This window comes from Haliotis cracherodii, unplaced genomic scaffold (genome assembly GCF_022045235.1).
Source record: "Haliotis cracherodii isolate W230 unplaced genomic scaffold, xgHalCrac1.p SCAF_8, whole genome shotgun sequence".
NCBI lineage: Eukaryota > Metazoa > Mollusca > Gastropoda > Lepetellida > Haliotidae > Haliotis > Haliotis cracherodii.
Window position 1 is genome coordinate 5,546,956 of NW_027266341.1, and position 22,614 is coordinate 5,569,569.

Sequence of the window (22,614 nt, forward strand, 5' to 3'; positions counted from 1 at the left end):
AATCAGAGTCGATTATACAATTCCAACTATATCATGAGCATGTGTTTAGGAATCACTATCAAATAATGATGATACCAAGTGTTCCCGGATGGTGAGCGTATACTGCTTCACCGGTGACAACCTTCTTATACACATGCACTGTAATGCAAGTCAATTGTTCGCCTGAAAAAAACACGGGAACATATAGTACTAAGTTTAAATAGGGAACTGCTTTGGACATAATCTTTGTCACTGATGCGCCAATTATTGGAATGGTCCTCCACATGTCTGCTATCGTGTTCACGGTTCAGCGTACTTAAACACTTACATGTATGACGCTTATCATAACACAAGCAGGCCCATGTATAAAATCTAAAACACGTTCTGCAAATAAATTATTCGTAAGTGTAGAACAGTTTGATCATTGTAATCACACCCATATATTCTCAAAATCTAATGCAACAAGTGAACTCAACAATTTCGAACCATTTCAACTACGATAATATTCACACTGGTAGTTGGATCAACCTCTAAATTAATCAATTAGATATTACACGAATAATATGACACGACGGATGGAAGAAAATACTACAGTACAGTGTTTTAAATCTTTATTGTATAATATTCTACTAACAATTGCGAAGTGTGAGCACTTGCTTTTTGTGCTACGCTGGTGATTTGTGAAACCAACGTTTGGTTGTAACACTAGATTGGATGGAGTAATGTTGTAGTTTCTACTTTTTCTCTAACAAACGTTTATCATGGCTTAACTGGAGGGAAATGGCCCATTCGAGGTAGAAGTGACTATATCTTGCATTTGAAATGATAATAGGTTGATGATGTAGGCTGTGATGTAGCTGAATGCAGCTTTAAACACGACTCACTCTGTCACTCGTTCACTCACGCATCAGCAATAAAGACGCAACACCTAACCAACCTGTATTCAGTATAAGGCAGTCCGTGCGATATATACATTGTACATATCATGCCCAATAAAACAAAACTTATGTAATCATGCTTTTTGTATATTGTGTATATTTTGTACAGTGGTGTTTTACTCTTTCACCCAAGGCACACTCATTTGAAACTATAAACAAGAAGGTCATCACAGATTTGGTTCTCCATGCAATGTTGCCCCATCCTGTATAAAGATGTATAAGTGTAAATTATTGCCGCTTGAAGCTGGGACATTGTCAAAAAAATATGGTGTTTGGACAACTTGAATCAAACGTCCTTGGAATTGCTTTTCTCCTGAACAATGAAAATAAGTAACTCACTGCCCCAATGAAACTTGTCGATCAAGTTCATGCCACAGTTATTTATCATTTTAAAGTGTCTATAGCTGGAAAACGAACTTTTACATTATCTGAGCAGTAGTTAAAACATGATAGATAAGATTTCTCTGACAACAGTATCTATTCCATGAGATGAAATCAAACTTAATCTGAACCATGTTCCGGTATTTTTGTCCTTCACATGCAACATTGTGTTGCTCTTTTAAAAGATGTTATTTAATGGTGGCCTTGATAGATTCTGGAAAGACAGCTTGCTGAACCTCCATGAGAAGCTTGTCCACCTCCTCCTGTCCTCCTAGCTGCCCGACCAGCCAGTCTCTGGCCTTGTCGACCACCATCTCCCACACTGACCGTTCATCTGGACATTTCAAGGTAAACCAACAAATCGCAAGGGCGGTGATCCAGACGTTGTCCTTCTGGAATGTACCGTTAATAGGCTATATTTAGGAATAAATAAATTTACCTAAAACGCCTGATTCAAAATCGTATTATTCTTTGTTTAATCTACCTACTTTCTCTTCTAAACACTGTACTCCTAACTGGTGACATTCCAATGACATTGCATTGAACAAATCCCTTTCCAAACTATTTCAAATACTCCTTTGACGAAAAACTACATACATACTCTTTAAGAGTTGCCACTAACCTTCTGTCTGGAATCTTTCTGTATGGTTTCCATGGTGATATGGAGTACAGCAGCCAGATCCTCTGTGAGTGACCAGGATCCATCAAACTCCTGCAGCTTCACCAGACTACTCCCTGTAACTGCAGACGGAGACACATCCATGATATGAGATATACCTGACAATACAGTGGCAATACAGTGCTAGAGGATTAAGCATATGTAATTCACGCTTGATCATTTCGAAAGATGTTCTACAGTGATGAGTGAGTTTGGATTAAAGCCGCGCTGAATAGAAATTGTTAACATCGTAACAGATTAATTTGGAAGGAAAGTCCGAAGTGACTTACGTAGTAGACATTACCATTTTGATAAAAGCTGCATTATTGATTAGAGCCCCGGTTGAAGTATATCCATATGTTTTAAGTGCAGTAGATGTTGTAGTTGGTGCTGTCCTTTTTATGAGCTGATGGAAACTATAGTTGTGTTAACAATGTGATACAGAGGGACGCGAAAAATTTAGCTGATACAATACCATTTAATGTGTTCGCAGGTAATGCCGAATAATTGTTCATGTGGACCAGGTTGATTCAAGTTGAGTCAGAGCTGGTGAACACTTACTTGATGAACTGAAGCCCTGTGATGATGATAATGGCGGCGCTGGTGGTGGTGGTAGGTGGAGACCTATTAAGCCCAAAATGTCACCACTGCCAGAACGACATGATGATTGTTGTTCTGGGGGTGGTGGTGGTGGTGGTGGTGGTGGTAGTAGTGGTGGTGGACGTAAGGAACATGGTGGTGGTAGTGCACGTGGTGGTGGTGGTGGTGGTGGTGGTGCACCACTACGAGTTGGTGGTGCTTGTGGATGATTTCGAAACTTCTCATTTGATTCTAAACATGCTATTTCCTCGAAGTCATCCAAATGGTCATAAGAATCATCATCATCGTCGTCGTAATCATCATCAGGGACAGAACGATTGGCAGCTAAGCATTGAAACAGCGAGCTGTTGATGGAAATGTCAGCAGTAAAATATAACGTCGGAATAATGTGTCCACATAGCTTGTCCCGACATGGGTACATGTGAAGCTCATTTCTGGTGTCCCCGCCGTGCTATTGCTGGAGTGGCGTAAAGCCATACCCCCTCCCTCCCTCCACATAGCTTCTTGAAATGAAACAGTTTGCTATTTGTTGTCCAAAAGATGGGACACGACCGCCCTTATATATCTCAAGCAAATTGACTGAAGTATCACTCGAGGTCCCCCGGAGGCTTCCTCATGTACCAGTGGCGAGAGACGTCGTTCAGTGATGTGTCAATGTGAGCATTCCTTGAGAAAAGTAAGTGACTGAATATCGCCCTGGATGTTGCTAATCTGGGAAAGTGTACGATTACGATAATTGTTCGAATCCAATTGGAATCCTTATGAACACAGCCTCAGTTCACACATTGAACCGATCATTATTAGTTGCCTTTTAGGACAAGCAACGGGTAAAATGGATCTATAAATGACGACATCACATGTACAGCAATAGATAACAACAGCAGTACATGTACGACAATGAATGATAGTAACATTTCACAACCTGGGTTGGGAAGATATCAACAAAGCTTGTATCACGATAATTTGTGAAAGCATTTTATGTGTGGCAATCAAGCATCACACATCACAACAATGATGCTGACGACATCACAAACAGACTATCATGCACGACACCTACAGAAATGAATAATAACATCACAAATAAACTGTCTTGCACGACACGTGCAGCAATGAATACTGACTATCATTACTGACCTTGATCCATGCGCAACGGGTATGTGGTGGCTGATCAGAGATGGTCCTATCTTTTCGTTCTTTTCTTTGTCCACTCCAACAAATGCTGTGTACTTCGAAATGATGTTTCCTGCTGTACTTGCCACGATTATCTCCCTTTTCTTAGTAGCGTTGGTAGCTGTAATCAATTCATTACCCTCGAATATCCAGAGTATGATTATATCTCATTTCATAATGACATGCATACCCTGCAGTTTTGTACCGCCGATTGTTCGTTGCTAAAATATATAGCATGGAATTTCTGTCATTGGAGGACTCGACAACCAGTCAAAATTACTTTTCTAAACGAAAGTTGTACTATGTAAATTGCGGTCTCGTTCAAATAAAAGATTTAACTACCAAACTTTCAGCTGGAACATTGTATTTACTCATTAAGACGGGGAGGTAAGTCCTCATGCTACCTGGAGTTACCCGATGTATTTTATACCGTATATAACAACACGAGTCGAATCGTTGTGACAGCGATACTTCCCCTTTTACCGAGTTCCTGTGACAAATATCGTATAATTTGATTGGATACCTACTTTTCTCATGTTGGGTCTTTGGACGAACTTGTGGTGGCTATTTGGACCAGAGGATTTTTGATAATAGAGTGTACATATATTTCACGCATATGTTGCCGCGGCATTGGCGTAAAACCATACTCACTCATATGAAAGTGTTTGAATACATTATAGGCAAACACAATCTACTGTAAACATCTAAGTTACAATTCAGTACCTTTCTCGGACATCTCCAGTTCCTTGATGAAGCACTTAGTCGCCATTCGGTAAAGAAATTTTCCAGACGTTATCACCGCGTCTCTATTAACGTCAAACATCACCGTGTGCGTGAAAGACTGTCCTCCCATTTTCCCAGACAGCTTTGCCTGACCAATAGTTGGACCAGATTCAGCCTGGAAACAAAATATGATTAGCTGTTCGAAAAGAGTACGTTTCCTATTTCACTCGTAAACTCACCTTTTACAAACGGGGCGAGTGTGACCATGTCGTCAAAGTCATCCCACAAAGAAAGAGAAATTGTTTCAATGAAGATTTGTCCAGGCTCTGTGTTAAAGTAGTGATAAAAGTATGTCTCTTGTTTTGTGCGAGATCGGTCCAAGTGTGGCCCATTAGTGTAAGGCGCTACAAATCGCTGTACTAAGCCGTTCGAGAATCCGATGAAAGTTGGTTCGATTAAGATTTGTAGTTTGTGTTTCGCTGAATACTACCTAAAGCAGTGTCAAACACAATTCACTCATTTATGTACAACGAGCAGGACAATAAACATTGACCATTCATTTACCTGACCCTTGAGAAACGTATACATAGTGCGCCTCTGCCCACTGAAAATAGTTGATATCTTGTCAGGAATTCTGAAGGCAACTTCAAGTCCTGCTGGAAGGTCAATAACAAGGTCAAGGTCGGTCACAGCGGGTTGAAGAGCGTACTTTAAGAGCTTCATCACCTAAAAGATATCAAAATAGAAAGTCAATAGAAATAGGTAACTGCGATCTCGTCTTTATTCGTCTTTATATGTGAAGTACTTAAGCATGAAAGTATAGTGCTTGAAAATAAGCAGACTTATTCATTGGTGTAGAAAAGGTAAAACTTTAAGAATTATCTAGGTTACAGATAATTTACTGATTTACCAGGATAAAGAAACATTAAACATATTAGGCAAAGTTAATTGTGACATACAAAAAACAAAAGGAATCTGTCAAAAACATTTACATAGATGGAATCATATCACATGAAAAGGACAGCGTCAGGATCTATGGCAACGAGCACCAGTCCACAGGAAGAATGGTCCTGCCATATGCTAATGTGTCATGTCACACGAGGGAGTCAGAGGCAGGTTCACACAGAAGCGAGAGTGTCCACCTTGTACACTGATGCAGGCCTTACTGTCACCAGGACAATGATTTCCTGCAATGTTGTTGGAGGGTTCGTAAGACGTCGTTTTATGCTTTTCCAGACATGTTCTTTTGGTAACAGATCTGGGGATCTTGCAGTCCAGGGTAACACATTAACATTGTGTTGTGTCAGATACTGCTGCACAACTGGCGTTATCGTGTTTGTCACCCCATTGCCGTTGTTGCAAAAGCAGGAAAATGGCCCTTAGCAAAATGTCATCCCGTAATCCGGTTTTGAATCCATACCTTGGTGAGTGGGTGTTACGAGAGGGCGGAAACGTCTTGGACGGACTATGACGTGATTGTGCTGTTGATAACGTCGCGAAAATTGCCACACAGGTTTCCTGTGGACGTTGAATTGACGCTGTAAAAATCGAAATTCACGTTCAAAAGTACTGTATAAAACTGGTGACACGGCCCGTTATGAACACATCAACCAAAAGCACCAAGACAATATGCCAGGTTTAACAGCTATACAGAGGGAAATCCACGCACGCCGCCATTGCTGCAAGAACATTTTGATGCAATCATGTCATCTTTGTCAGATTGATGTAACGGTTACAACAGACAGGACGGACATCAGACAGGCGTAGACGCGGGAGACCCTTGGGACCACGCCAATTCTTCTCCGAAACTGCTTCATTATAGCGACGGCAACGGCAGCGACGGCACTGGGACATAGGATCAGTCGACAGACACTGTATAGGAGACCAACAGATCATGTTATAAGAGCACGCCGACAATACCGCAGTTATGTGAACACGTCAACACCTACGTAACGTAATAGAGTGACATGGGCCAGGCGTGTTCGACGATGGCAAGTGCGAGATTGGGGACGCGTCATGTTCTCCGATGAGAGTAGATATTTCTGGTACAGAAATGATGATCGGCAGAGAGTACACAAACGAGTAGGTGAACGTTTAGCGCCAAACAAGTTCAACCATTTGGAGGCGGAAGGGGCATGGTCTTGGAAAGTATCTGTGGTGATGCCAAAAAGGGGCTCATTATCATTCATTATATACACAAAGACAAAAGTTAAGCTCACCCCTATATCTGAATAATGACAATTGGCAAAAAACATGGTGTGGGATGACTGACCACAGGACCACGTTGGATCTGTTGATGGGTCAACAACAACCACTCCTGATGCAATGCTGCTTCCAATTGGCGTAAATCTTGTACAGGAGGATCTCGTGCCTGTATGCGTCGCCCAAGAATATCCCAAACATGTTCAAGGGGGTTCAAATCTGGGCTTATTGCTGACTATGGTAGAGTCGGTATGTTATCCACAACAGCATGCGAACGATGAGGCCTGGCATTTTATCCATGTACTGAGGTCGAGTAGCAAGAGGGTGGTTGTCAAAATGAGGAACGACGATTGGCCTCAAAACGTCCCGGATGTACTGAGCCCCTGTTAAGTAACCCCTTATGGTGACCAAATCCAACATGCAATCATGAGATACACCACACACCATTACCGAGCCCCCGTCGTATGCAACAGTCGGTTTAATGTTCCTTTGGGTGTAGGCCGTGTTCCGGTGCCTCCAAACTCTCGTTCATCAGTGACGTGGAGCAGAAAGCGACTTTCGTCTGACCAATGGATCCGTCTCCAAGTTCTCAGATTCCAGTTGTGCCGCGCAATACACCATGCTAAACGATCTCTCAACGCTTAATGACTCGTCTAACCCTCAGTACTGCTGCTTTCAGTTGGTTCTGGTGCTGAAACGACGATTGGGCAACCACAGCTGTTTCAGACGAGTACTTGCTAAAAAGGGTTCTCGGCGTATGAGACGAAGAGGATCCCTGTCTTCGCGATGTGTCGTCAGAGGAGGTCTGCCGAATCTGGGACGGTCCTGTACATTACCGGTCTGAGCATGTTTCTCGACTAAACGGCTTACGACAGTGTGATGCTACCCCAAATTCCGACAAATGGCATTACAAGACATTCCTTCGTTATGCATGCCGATTATTTGCCATCTTGTGGCGTTTGATAATCGCCTTCGTGCCATGGTCACACAATGTCGTGGAATAACTGTTTAAAACCGAGCTTAAGAAAGCAATTTTAGCATTATGCACGGGCATACCATGCACGACACGTGAGCTTTCGTCACGCATGACTGATTACATCATCTCAAGAAAACATAATTCTTCCCGTAATTACATCTTTCACGACTGTTACAAATATAAGGACCAAACAATTATGAGTGAGTGAGTGAGTGAGTATGGTTTTACGCCGCTTTTAGCAATATTCCAGCAATATCACGGCGGGGGACACCAGAAATGGGCTTCATTGTACCCATGTCGGGAATCGAACCCGGGTCTTCGGCGTGACGAGCGAACGCTTCAACCACTAGGCTACCTGACCGCCCATCCAAACAATAATGAAATATATTAGGGTGTGCTTAAACCTATTCTTTGTGTATATTATTAAGTTAGTTTTATATGTGCTTTCAAAGATTGAAATGTCATGTTCAACAAGTGATGTGATGGTGATATTGTGAAACGTGTCATTTTCGATCCCCATGTGTCTGTGTGTCTCATTATTTCGTTAAATCGTATTTCTAATCACGAGCAGTTTTAATCATTATGTTAAAACACAACTCTAGAAATATATACACATATTACTTTCTGAATGCTTTTGTTGTCTTTCATAGTCTTTCAAACTCTTCTTAGACATTAGTTTATATTTGATACGGGACCAATGTAATGTTTAAATGTATGAAATGATTCTGTCCAAAGAGGATTACAGTTAATTTTGTCATAGTCAGCTTGAACATGCCTTTTCTTGCAGCTTGTCTGTTCCCGTGACAAACTCCACCTCGCCGCCACCGGCTTTGGCGACGTTCCGCACCAGCGACGTGGACACTCCATCACCGATACCCACTGTGAAAACTCTGACAACAAAGAAGGGAATATGCGATGTAAACTAATGTCCAAAAGAAACGATACCACGTGTTTGAAAGGACATTACCAAAAAAAACAACGATACAGACATTTCAAATTGGTATATGACTTGTGAGTAATGTTTTTACAGTATGTGTACAACAATTCATTGTAATCAATCCTTTACAGGATGAGGACAGACATGTAAAGACGCGGGGGGTCCAAAATGAAAATTTCATTTGAACACAGTTGATGAGTCAAGTGTGGAAAATGTCACAACACACGTCTCAAAGTCACGTTAGTACCGGGTATGTCCACCGTGAGCGTCAATACACGCTAGTACACGTCTACGGGCTGATGACGTCAGACGTCTGATGACGTTTGGGGGGGGGGGGGGGGGGGGGGGGGCGTTGCCATTCCTGGAGGAGGCATTGTTCCAATTCCTGGAGGTTAACTGGGGGCACAGGGCGATTCCTGACTCGCCGATTCTGCGGCCGAGAATGTTCCACATGTGTTCGATTGGGTTCATGTCCGGTGAACATGCCGGCCATGGTCAAACGTGAATGCTGGCGTTTGCTAGGAAGTTCTGGGTCAGCCTCGCCGTGTGAGGCCTTGCATTATCGTGCTGGAAAATGATACCATTAGGCTGTTGTTGGATGAATGGCACCACAACTGGTTGTAAGATGTCATCACGATAACGCTGCGCATTCAGGTTTCCTCGAATAACGACGAGTCTCGTTTTAACGTCACCGCAGATTCCACCCCAAACCATTAAACCTCCGCCTCCATATGGCCTGACTTGATGGATGCAGTTCGTTGCCAAACGTTCACCTACTCTTCGGTACACACGCTGCCGGCCGTCGTTCCTGAAGATGCAAAATCTGCTTTCGTCAGAAAACATGACACGTGCCCAGTTCCACCGTTGCCACCGTCGAAGTCGCCTGTCCCATATCCGTCTGTTGAGTCGGTGTTGAGGTGTCAGGAACGCTCCGCGGTAGGGGCGACGTGCTCGGATACCATGTGCCCGCAGTCCCCTGTACATGGTTTGTCGACTTATCACGTGTCCCAGTGCCGTCCGTGCCGTTAACGTCGCCGTTACGAAGCGGTTCCGAAGGTGAAGTACCCGGATGTGGCGGTCTTCAATAGGCGTGGTCACCCGTAGTCTCCCGGTTCTCGGGCTGTCTGCTGTCCGACCTGTTTGACGTAACCGCTGCATTAACCTGGTGACGGTTATGCGCGCGCATCCTAACCTTCTGGCGACGTCGCGGTGCGTAGCTCCCTGTTGGAGCATTTCTACGGCTCTCTCTCTCTCAATCGCTGTCAAACGTGGCCTTTCTTTTGTGTGCTTTTTGTTGCTGTGATCCCAACGTGTCGGGTCAGCAGTTTTATACAGAAGATATGCACGTGCATTTCGTGTTACGGGACGGAACGTCATTTGGGCCAATTGCAGGCTTTTTTCTCAATTGATCAAATGTTCCCGGTTTTATCGACCGAATACATTTGGTTTGGAACGTAGGATACGCAAAAGTACCTTTTCAGACGAAAATTAACTCTTCATAATAAAATATTTAGAAAAATGTGTGGTATCGTTTCTTTTGGACATTAGTTTATTTTCTAATGTTTTGACGGTCCTTAGCCCTGCAAGTACAAGAGTCCGTAGGGCGGGGCTTCTATAACCATATCCCCCAAATGATGGACTTATGTGTTCCAATTACATAACCACGCTCGTGGGTTTCACAAAAGTGCTGAACATATACGACCTGCATCATTTTGAATTTCATTGAAAGTCGCCATATAATTATAACTGAAAATCTTTCAAAACGGCCGTAAACACTCTGTTTCTCACATATTCCTAATCTCAATGTTGTGTAGCAGCATGCGTAAGTACCTTAATAGTAATTATTATATGTAGAGATACGACGTATGTAGTGTCTACCTGCTATCAAAAGAGTTTCGTTTCACAAGTGAAATGACTTCATCCACGTTAGAGACGTCCCCATCAGTCAACAGGAAAATCTGAAAGAGACAGAAATAATTTATTTGTATTTTCGGTCAAGAGGCAAATGCCATTTTACATATATATTTCAGTGGTGTGACATTTGCATGCATGAATAAATATGCATGAACACAAGATTAACGTCAATGACTCCATAATGGCAATAAGGAAGATATTGCTATCAACAGTTGTCATAGGCATGCATAAATAAACGACTAAGGAAGTATTTTCATATGTGTTGATACAGTATGACACAAGACTACTCTAAGACAACCTGGGGGCACGGTTGGCCCAGTCGTCGAAGGCGCTGCGATTCGCTGTGCGGAGTTGCGTCCCTGGGGCATCCCAGAAACCTATGGTTGTGGGTTCCAATCCCGGTTCGCCCCGATTATGTTTCTAGGTTTGTCAGCACCATACCCGTGCTCGTGGGTTTCACCGAAGTGGAAAAACGTCTGAGACCTGCATCACTTCGGGCTTTCCTCCCACATTAAACTGACATGCCGCGATATAACTGGAATACTGTTAAAAGCGGCGTTAAACCCAACTCACTCACTCACTCCAGGAGTACCTTGTAATATCTCACCTGTCTACAGTATCCATGAGGTGCATTTTTTCTGAAAACAAACTCCAGAGGTCTCAGAATTTCAGTGCCTCCCATGTTTGCTTCCAGACTCGCCTGTAGAACCATTGCCTTCGTCAGAGATTCCTTACTGTAACGCTCGCTGCCCCTTGTGTGAATAATAATATGTATTATTTTCTTTAGATTTGTCTGTCATAGACATGTTGGCTAACGAAAAATATTTTGAACTGTTGGATGAACATTATAGTTCATATATGTTTACATGCAAATGAGAATGACAATGATGTTATATCTCATGTGTATTTAGTGCATTCTAATAAAAAAAGACCTGTTTTTACACAAACAAAACTACAAAATCTGCAATCATTCTGATAACACGGTTATTTGGTGAATTTCTTTTTGGATCGTATATCCCGTGGGCAATCAGGGACAGATTATGTTTCCAGTTCATCACGCTTGTTGAAGGAGCCATCTGAAATGGGGATTATACCCCGAAGGCCCGGATGCGTAGATGGATGAGGATAACGCCGCCTTGAACAGTGTTTCAGTTACATCACGGAATCTCAGGATGAAGGTGGAAAGCCTGATGTGACGTAGGCCTCAGACGTGTATGACTTTGGTGACACCCACGAGCACGGGTGATGCCATTAAACATGGAACCATAATGAGGGAGAATCAGGGATGCAAACCCACATCACATATTATCTATTGGTGTGTCTGGTCCAGGTTCGATCAGTTAAAGGGCGATGTGATTAGGTTGCAGTGCTGCTGGGTCATCGAAGGCGTACATCGAACCTACTTTGGAAAGAGGGCCCCGTAGCTGGAACCAAAGCTGATGACGTTGAAGTAGCAGTCTACGGGAAGACTCTTCAGAAAGTACAGCATCGACTCTTGGGCGCTCTTGATTGGCGTACCCATCATACTGCCTGGTATAATAAGCTTAATAAGTCAATATTTGGAGGATACACTACTCCGTCATTTTTAATAATTGTGTATAATTTGTCGTTAAAGATGCTTCCAGAAACAGCAATAAAGAAGGGTTGTAATTATTTCATTGTCTTGAATCATCTTGACATGCATCAAGCATTCCCACCTATTTAGCCATATATGAATAAATGCGACAATATTTTCCATAATTATGAGAAAGCTATGTACATTATCATAAACATGTGTTTATGAATCACTATAATATAGTAATGACAGTAATGAGTGTTTGCGAAAAGGTGAGCGTATCCAGCCTCGCCGGTGACATGGATGACAAACGCATGTAAGGTTAAGTCAAAACTGTTCAGCTACGAAAACACGGGAACATAAGTCAAAATAGGGAATTGCATCGGACATGATTCTTGTCGCGGATGCGTCAGATTTGAAAATGTACTCCACATAAAACGTTTTGAATGAGGCCTTGAATGATTTAACCCTGACCAAGCAACGTGTGAGTAAGAGTCTTAAGAGGGAATGTTGACTATTGGAAAGTTGAAGTCATCTCTCGTGTCATACATATATACAGAACTGTTGTCACTCTGAAGATACAGACAGCTACTACTATCATTTATTTTCAAGTTCGGGTGGGTAAATCAGTGGAAGGGAATTCGCTATTTGATCAAAATTGAACTATATTAGATCATCGATATACCTGAAGCTTAAGTTAAACTTTTTTGATCATATTCCCTTGTTTTGATTATGCCAATCCGAGCAGAAATTCATACTGAGACAGATCAGTCGGAGCACAATCATGGGAGCACAATCATGGGAGCACTATCATGGGAGCACAATCATGGGAGCCCAAGTGGTGCCCACGCGGATGCCAGATTCTCGCTTTCTCACCTTCAAATATTACATAGATGTTATCAGTGAAGAGGTCCGGGATTTCACATATTCTTTTCTAGTAAATTTAGATGGTCACCATGTTGAATTGAAAATGTCCCATGGATCAAAGAATGATTTTCCCCTTATGTTTGTCGTGTTGGAGTGGAGTGAGCAAATTTGAAAAATCAAATGTTTTGAAATACTTGGAATTCTTTTCACAGATTGCAAAATTTCAAATCCTTTGAGTTTTTTAGAATCCACGTGATATTTATCCGGAATATTATGGAGCTAAGGAATCCGGTACAAAAGAGTAATGTCCATGTCGTGAGGGTTTGAGTCAAGGCAAAAGATAACACAACTGATGAGTGGTTTTAGCATTTAAACCTTGTCGTGTCAATGATGACATTGAAATCTGACCTGATCTGTCAATGATGAAGATGAACTCTGCCTTGACTGTATGTTTAGCTGTGACGGTGAGATCTGGATAGAATGACAGCATCAGGAGGTCCAAGTCCATCAGTGTTCCTGGCTTCTCTGATAATCAACATGAATCCATATAATTATCGAATCCCATATTTAGATCCCCTACTTTTTGTTGCAAAAAATCTTACCAAAGCCCATGATGGCACATCACTTACATATGGCAAAGACTCAAATGACCCACATGGACTATTTCCCTATGATTTAAGATCAGTAGTGGTTAAGCCGTTGGCAACCCTTGGAGGTTTTGGGTAAGAATCTAGGTCCCCAGCAACCTTTGCTTGTCGCAAAAGGCACCTGAGCGAATCGGGAGGACATGCTTAGAGACATGGTTGATTGCATTTCATTGCATCCCAATTGTGTGGATCGATGATCACAATATCGGTCACTGGACTGACCTGTCGAGACTCAACTATGTACAGATCAGGGTCATATAGCTGGAACATTGCTGCATGAGGCATGAAGCGGCAACAGCAAACATAAGCGTTGGCCCGTCAGGCTTAAGACTCGAGCTCGATTCTCATATGGGCACAATGTGTGCAATCCATCCATGGTGCACTCGACTTGGGATATTGCTAAATAACTGGCTAATACATCTGAAAGAATCCAATACCTTTGTTTCCTTTTTCTAGGGTAGGTTTTGGTTTGTTTGCCTCTTCATACAACACATAGAAGGACAAATTGTGGTTTAACCGAAACGTATCAGCGAGTCCAATCTGAAACACGATTGCAAGGTCTAATTATTTTGTCATTTTAATGCACACAGATAAAATCATAATGTATTCTTGTCGTAAATGGAGAGGGTACTCAGGATGGGTCCCGATTGCGTTTAATTCTATTTAATCCCGATGTCCAAGCATTAAGCAAGGTATAGAAAGAATGCTGAAATTTCCCCATAGAGGAAATAATAATTAGTCTAGATTAAAAGTAATAGACGTCATCGCCGAAACATATTATCAACATTTCAAAAATGTTTCAAGCACCTTCATTATGTTCACCGCTCCTTTTGTTAGTGATGTGAGGAGTTTGTCTGAGTCGGACCACACCCTGGCAATATCCTGCATTGACGTGACCGTGCCGTTGAAGTCCAGTGTATACAGGCAGGGATTCATATTACCAAATGACGTGTCTTCATCCGTGCCACCATCTGAAACGCCATGGTGATGTCATAAAACTATCAACCATTATCAGTGCCTGACACGGGGAACGTCTGACACAGGCATAAAAATAACTTCTTTGTGAAAAATTCAGAAGTGTTTGTACTCTAAACGAAAATGATTGGCAATGTCTTTTAAATAACTGATTATTTTAGATGAAAAGTAAAAGCAAGTACAGAGCTCTTTCTAAAATACGGTAGAAAGATTAATTTCTGGTTTTGATCGGGTGTTCTTATAATTAGTAGAGAAAGCAAATAAAGCAACCAAGCTGATTTAACATGTGTTTGTTTTGTTTATCTGTTGTGAAATCAGCAATATTCAAGCGAAATGACGGCGGCCTTTTAAGGGGTGTGTGGTTTGAAACACGGTAGGCAGGGAGTGTTTGGTAGGAGACATTAACATTGTTATAATATTCAAAATGTTGTCTGTTCGACAAATAATCAAACATACATGTGTATGAAGTTTTGAAATGAAGTGACGCTGGTAAATGGTTCAAAAAACGTGTTTGCAGACGCTGATATTTGGGAATCCAAGTGAGAAGAAATATCATGTTACAACCACTTATCTGACAATACCTCATCATGTTACAACAACATATTTGACAATATCATATCATGTCGCAACAAAAATTCCAAGACCAGTGACATTCATACCCAACCAAACTTTAATCTTTAAAATTATAAAATTCCAGGCACATTCATGAAACTTCCTGTTATAAAAACAGCAATGTCCAGTTATATTACCAATATATGGCATAATTGCTGCAACTGATCAGAATATATTTACACTACTATGATGTGTGCCTTACCTTCCTTGCTGGGATTGTATCTGGGACTGAGAACCGTCGGCAGAACAAACTTGAGAGACCCATCAGTCTCCTGGGCCAGCTCCGTGACGAAGGAAAACTGGAGTTTGGCGTCCGAGTCTGGGGGGAGATTACCAAGCTTGCATCTGAAGATGTCTCCTGAAGCGTCATGTTCCTCCATCAATACAGCAGACCGCCCAGCAGCTACAGCTTTTTTGTAGGTTTCCCGAGCCTACAGAATAGAACAATCATTGATGATGGGTTTCATAACACTTAATGGTCACATTGATACAAGATGACTGAGTAATGATAGAGTGTTAACGTATTAATATGTGCATCTTTTGTGTTCTCTTACTTGTTCTTTTTCTTGAACTTCAGCCACGACCGTCGATGTCTGCCTCAAGCTTGTAGACGGCACTGTTGTCGTCCACCGAGAAGACGTACACAACCTCGAGGGTGTTGGGCTGGTCATTGTGGTAGCTGAGGCTTGCGTTGACATTCGCCAGAAAACCGTGGATACTCACTGATATGTCAACACTCTTTAGGGGGACTGGAACACAGTAGGTTGAAATATCACAGGTGCAAAGACACACAACGTTGGTTTCTATTCTAGTGAGTGAGTATGGTTTTACGCCGCTTTTAGCAATATTCCAGCAATATCACGGCGGGGGACACCAGAAATGGGCTTCACACATTGTACCCATGTCGGGATTCGAACCCGGGTCTTCGGCGTGACGAGCGAACGCTTTAACCACTAGGCTACCCGACCGCCCCGGTTTCTATTCTAAGTTTATCACATCGTTTATAATAGTGGTTAAGTATATAAAGTCAGTTATTGGGTGTTAAGGTATTTGTCAGAATGTGTAATGCTGATGCGATGCTTTAAACATTTTTTAGTGTGTCCAGTATACCATTGAAACTGAGAAGAATGACCAACTTCCCGTTCTCGACGTCTCCGTCACCAGAATCCCACCCAACAAGATCCGAACCACTGGCTACAGAAAACCAACCAACCCTGACCAATATATACATTCATTCATTTCAACGCCAACCATCACCGGAAAATCCAAACCGGCATAATCTCCACCCTTTCCAGACGAGCCATCAACCTCTTCTCCACCAGCTCTACAACAAAAATTCAACACCTCCGCCATGTATTCACCCACTTCAACCACCACCCACCAAAGCTACTCCACACCCTCCATCTCGCATCTTAACCTGCCCAAAACCTGAGCAAGCACCAATGCGAATCTAATTCCCCAACATAGGAACAACCTAACAAATCAGCTGCCGCCTGAAGCAGACATCCGGCACTGAAACATACTTTCCCAGCTCTACACCTCTTAACACCCTAGTAATAGCCAATGGCAGGAACACTTGGAAACAACACGAACCTGTAATAGGTGTCTATGAAATCAGCTGTGATTGCGGCAACGCCTATGTAGGTGAAATGTCATTCCATATAAACGTCAGAATAAAAGACCATTAAACATCTACCACAAAGTCAGACCACAAATCAGCCATCTCAGACCACATCATCACAGTGCCCTAATCTTAATAACTGGTGGGACACTGTACAAATCCTATCAAGCAATCTCAATGACGTCACCGAACGAAAACTAGCAGCAGCAGTTCAATCAACATAGATGAAGGATATCTCATACCATCTGCCTACCATGAATTGATAAAACCACTTATAAAACATTAGAACACTTCAACTATGATCTCTAATACATCCTAGTGGGTCAGCGCAACTAGCGGGTTAGTGAAGGGAAGATATTACACTATTGATAATACAATCTGATACAGTAGGCGGCGGGTAACCTAAACAAATCTCCCTTGTTATAAAACCCACTGCATTACGAAAAAAGAACTTCCCAAAACAGGTCAGGTCCAGGCCATATATTACCCTACAAATAAAGCTGTGCACACAAGTAACTTTATTTCTTGTGCATTGACATTATAAAATGTCTGATCACGTGACCTATTTGGGGAACAGACGGTTAAAATGGCTCCCGAGTGTAAACACCCCACAAAACCTGCAGACCGTGTCAACGATCCCCACGATGTGGATCCCTGACAGATTATAGGTTTGCACTGCTTGTAAGTGTATTCCTGAATTATCCCGTCTGGTGACACCGGAAATGAACATGACACATTGTGTGCAGGCCTCCAGCGTGGCGAGTTAACTACTAGGCTGGTCCATCGACATCGCATACCGCGAGGGTATACAAGCAAACACGACTTGGTTGATGCATGTCATTGTATCCCGACTGCGTGGATAGATGCCCACGATATCAATCGCTGGGCCATCTGCACCAGACGCAATTATTTACAGACCAATGTCATAGAGATGAGTAGTGCGACGTAAAACATATACTTAAGCTCTGTTTGCTGTGAAATACCTCACTTGATTTCAATTCCCGTGTTGTTTGCTGGATGTTTTCCCGTCGGTGCTTGGACGTCATAATGCTTCCTTAAACAGGAACTCGCGCATATCCTCAAGACCCCAACTACTTCCCACTACTACGACGTAGTAACAATTAGCGATGCGTGGCTGTATTTTCACTGTACCAGCGTTTATATGTATACGATGCCTGCATTCGACCATTAAATAGGGATCAGTAAATAAATTCCAGATAAAAACAGGTAAATGTGTCACGAATAGTTTACTTAATGATGACTTTATTGAGTATTATAGGCAGATAGTCAACTTATCTTGATCGCGTGGAAAATTTAATAATCTCACGTGTTTGTTAAAAGGAGGAAAATTGGAGACTTAACATGTGCTTTCCGACATTATGAGTATTTCATAATGCCAGGTGAGGCAACCTGGGGGACGTTAGGGCTGCTTATTTTCTTATTTTGGCCATTATTCATGAATATATGCTAGTGTGTTGGTGTTGGCGGTGTTTGGACTAGTTGCTTTATTTATTTTATTTTGGAGGAGAGTGTTTTGTCTATATTTGGGGGGGGGGGGGGGGGGGGGGGGGGGGGGGTTGGGGGGGGGGGGGGGGGAGGTCATAGTGTGAAGATGTCGTTTGGTTTTGTGTTTTGTTTTCAGTCGTTTAGGTTGTATGGGTTTAAGTAATCTAGTATGCGTTGTGATATTGGGGTTAACAGTGGGTTTTTGCGAGCGAACGCTTGATTTCTCAGACGTATGTTATTTCTTAGGTTTTGTTGGATTCGGGTGTTTGACTGGGTAGAGGTCCAGAATTGTATTGTTAATTGTTGACGGCGAAAATCACGCGGGATTTCGGCTGTTAGGGCCTGTGGTGCCGTAAGTGGTGTACCATGCTGTGTGCGTGTGATTATTTTCAAGGCTTGATATTGGATTGTTTTTGGCTTATCGTTAAGTGTTTTGTTTAAAGTATTGTATATTGCGCATCCGTAGTCCAATTTTGATCTAATGAGAGATGTATAGTGGGATAGTAGGGTCTCCTTGGAACCCTCTAATTGGACCCTACCAGGCAGCGGAGTGTGTTTAAATCCCTTGTGTATCTAGTTACCAAGTTTTAACGTGAGCATCCCATTTGTCCAAGGAATTTGGTTTGTTTTTGGAATCGGGTGGGACTCTTTTTTAGATGTAGTTTAGGAATGTTTGCGCGCATTTGTTTATGTTTGAATACTATTCCTGTTGTTTTGTCGGCATTTACTGAGAAGCCCAATTTATTTCCCCGATTTTGAACTTTGTTTAGTGCCTGTTGCAGTATCTTGTGGGCCATGTTATGCTTCTGGTGCGGACCCAGACGGCTCTATCATCCGCAACTTTTGATGTCCTAATTTTATGCGATTCTTCCTCGAACAGGTCGTTTATGTTGGAGAGTGTTGGGCTTAGGAGGCTGCCTTTGGGTGTGCCATTTTCTAGGGGATACTGGTCCAATAGCTTTTGGTCTATACCCACAGTTACTTTGCCGTTTGTTAGAAAATCCTGTATATAGTTGATAATTGTCAATTTAGTCAAATTTTTGTTAGTTTTTTAATGAGCCCGTTGTGCCAAAACATATCAAATGCTTTGGAGAAGTCTAGGAATATGCCTTTTGTGTATTGGCGGGCCAGTTGGCCCGCTTTGATATCTTGCTCTAGGCGGGCGAGGTTTATCTAGGGTAGAGCGTCCTGGAGTGAAGCCCCTTCGGTCCTGGTTTATTATTTTGTTTCGGTCTAAGTAATGCTAGAGCTCGTTTTTAACCATTTCCTCCATAAAGTTCGCATTGATTAGAGGTTCAGGAGATTGGTCTATATGATGTGGCCTCGTGGGCAGGTTTATTTGGCTTTGGTATTGGAATGACCAATGCCTCTTTCCACGGATTGGTATATGAGATTGTAGAGTTTGAATAAGGTTTTGGCGGGAGATGCTTAATCATTTGGTATGAGGTGAGGTCAAGCTCGGGTTCTTTACCGTTTTTTCGGTTTGTTAATACATGGAGCAGTTCCTCCACTGTGTACGGGTGGTTTATGTCGAGGTTGTCCTCTTGGAGTAATTTGGATAATTTAGTTTTGTTTTTTTATTGTTTTGGAATTCCTCGCTGAAGTTACTATTGCTGGTAACTGCTGAGACGTGGTTGCGCTAGATTGTTTGCTTTCTGTTTGGGATTTGTTGAATTATTAATGTTTGGTGTTTTTTTGCATCGTATGATGCCCCGGATTGCATTTATTTTACTCTAGGATGTTTTGGCATCTGTGTGGTGGTTTACATCTTCCAGTGTCTGATTGTTGCTGTTTTGACTAGGTTTTAAACTTCGTGATTTAGTTGGTGAGCTATCTGTAAATGTGAGTGATTTCGTTTGGCTTTGTTGAATGTGCTTTTGCATTTTTCATATCATTTTTGTATTTCCACGGTCGGTGGATTTACCTATGTTTGATATTTTAAAGGAGATAGTTTCTTTTCTATATTAATCATACAATCTGTTAAATTTTTCGGGGTCTATTTTCATGGTCTGATGTGTTTATCTGGTTGCACAACTCTTGGAACTTTTCCTCCAGTACCCAGGAGATTTCTGATCACAGAGTTCTCCATCACAGACAACGCCATAACATCTACACCTTTAAGCAAACCAGCTCGCAAGGCACCCATCATATCCTCCTAGGGCCACCCAACCCACCGCAATGTTGAAATAAAAAACAACCCTTAATCACAAACCCTCAGCCCCACCAATTGATACAATGACTACACATTTTACAGTGGAATTCAAAGGGCTTGGCTTCCCACGGCCATGAACTAAAAACTAAATTTAGACACAACTCAAGTCCTCATATCATATGCTTTCAGGAAACCCACTTTTCTTCTAAATAAAAATTCACCCTACAAAATGATAACTCAGTAAGAGTCGACAGAGTCCAATCTCGCCCAGGTAGAGCAGATTGTGGCCAGATCATATATGTCAGGGAGGACACAAACCATAAAGGAATAAAACTGAACACCCCCAACTGAAAAGCAAATGGGATCCAAATAACACACCACAACCCAAAAATAAACATTATAAACATATACCACTGGGTATCTAAACATTTAAAACGTGAGGACTTAGATACTCTCAAATAGATAGGCCACAAGCGCCCTTATCTCATCTCACATTGACATAATCGTGTGTTGTCAAGCGCCCCACCCCTTCGCCTTACATGGACATAATCGTGTATATTTGTTAAGTGGTACCCTACCCCTACCAACCCCCTCCTACCTCCGGCCTCCCCGACTACCGATCTGAGCTGCTGTTGAAATACTGTAGTATTTGGGAATGACAAGTGCCCTTGCCTTGACTTCACACAATGTACCCATGTGGGATTCGAAACTGGACATTCGGAGTGATGAGCTACACCACCGCCCCTCAAGAAATACAGTGAATCTACTTCACTCACCCCTGACCCTCTGTCCGTCCACCACGAGTCCAGAGAATATTGGCATTTCTCTCTGTCACCAACAGTGTCTCTCTGTCTCCAACAGTGTCTCTCTGTCACCAACAGTGTCTCTCTGTCACTAACAGTGTCTAGCTGTGACAAACACAGCTGTCATTGACAGTTGTGCTCGTGATGAGCTCTTATCCTTCCTATAACCTCCTGTTTAAGTGTATTGCTCCTTCCTTCCCATAACGTCCTGTTTACGTGTATAGTAGGTCTAAACAAAACCGCTCAGGTCATCTATTTTTACCCGCGAATTGAAATGCAAGCGAAAAGGAAAGGCGAAGTGTCACGACGTTCGGACAATGATCAGGGTCGCTGTGACTGACATACTATTGCAACATTACTGTTCACACATCCTGGTTGCCTTTTCAAATCCACAGGGGGTGGGGGGTGGGGGGTGGGGTTTGGACACGGGTGGCCCAGTCGTCTAAGGCGCGCGCTGCCATTCGCTGTGCAGAGTTGAGTCCCTTGGACACGCCAGAAACCTATGATTGTGGGTTCGAATCCCGGTTCACCCCCATTATGTTTCTAGGTTTGTCAGCACCATACCCGTGCTCGTGGGTTTCACCGAAGTGGTAAACGTCTGAGACCTGCATCACTTCGGGTTTTCCTCCCACATAAAGCTGACACGCCGTGATATAACTGGAATAATGTTAAAAGCGGCGTTAAACCTAACTCACTCACTCAAATCCACAGGACAACAACAGAGATATACACCTACTAGTGTCTGTATGTTGTATTGCGTGTTACTATCTGTAATCAAGAAGGACTGCGGATTCATAGAACTGACGTTAACTGCAATTCAAAACACACCCCTCACGATACTGTCAGTAATAGTTTCACGCGAGTGAAGGAGACACCGAAAGTGACAAAGAGACACAGCCAGTGACAGATAGACACAGCCAGTGACAGTGAGACAAAGCCAGTGACAGAGAGACACAATCAGTGACAGAGAGACACAACCAGTGACAAAGAGACACAGCCAGTGACAGATAGACACAGCCAGTGACAGGGTGACACAACAAGTGACAGAGAGACACAGCCAGTGACAGATAGACACAGCCAGTGACAGGGTGACACAACAAGTGACAAAGAGACACAGCCAGTGACAGAGAGACACAGCCAGTGACAGAGAGACACAGCCAGTGACAGAGAGACACAGCCAGTTGGAGGAGACACAGCCAGTGACAGAGAGACACAATCAGTGACAGAGAGACACAACCAGTGACAGAGAGACACAGACAGTGATAGAGAGACACAACAAGTGACAGAGGGGCACAGCCAGTGACAGAGAGGGTCACAGCCAGTTGGAGGAGACACAGCCAGTGACAGAGAGACACAGCCAGTGACAGAGAGATTAACAAAGAGACAAAACCAGTGACA

The 22,614-nt window shown here is 42.7% G+C and overlaps 1 protein-coding gene across 1 annotated transcript; it reads right to left on the minus strand.

Annotated features, from left to right (window-relative positions):
* Window positions 1-581: 581 nt before the first annotated feature.
* On the minus strand, window positions 582-21,406 carry LOC139449564 (von Willebrand factor A domain-containing protein 5A-like). The gene is given in 17 exon segments (XM_071231015.1): window positions 582-1,690; window positions 1,921-2,039; window positions 2,518-2,900; window positions 3,691-3,847; window positions 4,450-4,624; window positions 5,014-5,175; window positions 8,403-8,517; window positions 10,443-10,522; window positions 11,086-11,230; window positions 11,882-12,008; window positions 13,309-13,425; window positions 13,985-14,087; window positions 14,355-14,518; window positions 15,337-15,565; window positions 15,689-15,713; window positions 15,715-15,883; window positions 21,190-21,406. Coding segments are annotated over 17 exon segments (2,520 nt in total). The 5' UTR covers window positions 21,236-21,406; the 3' UTR covers window positions 582-1,486.
* Between the last annotated feature and the right edge of the window lie 1,208 nt (window positions 21,407-22,614).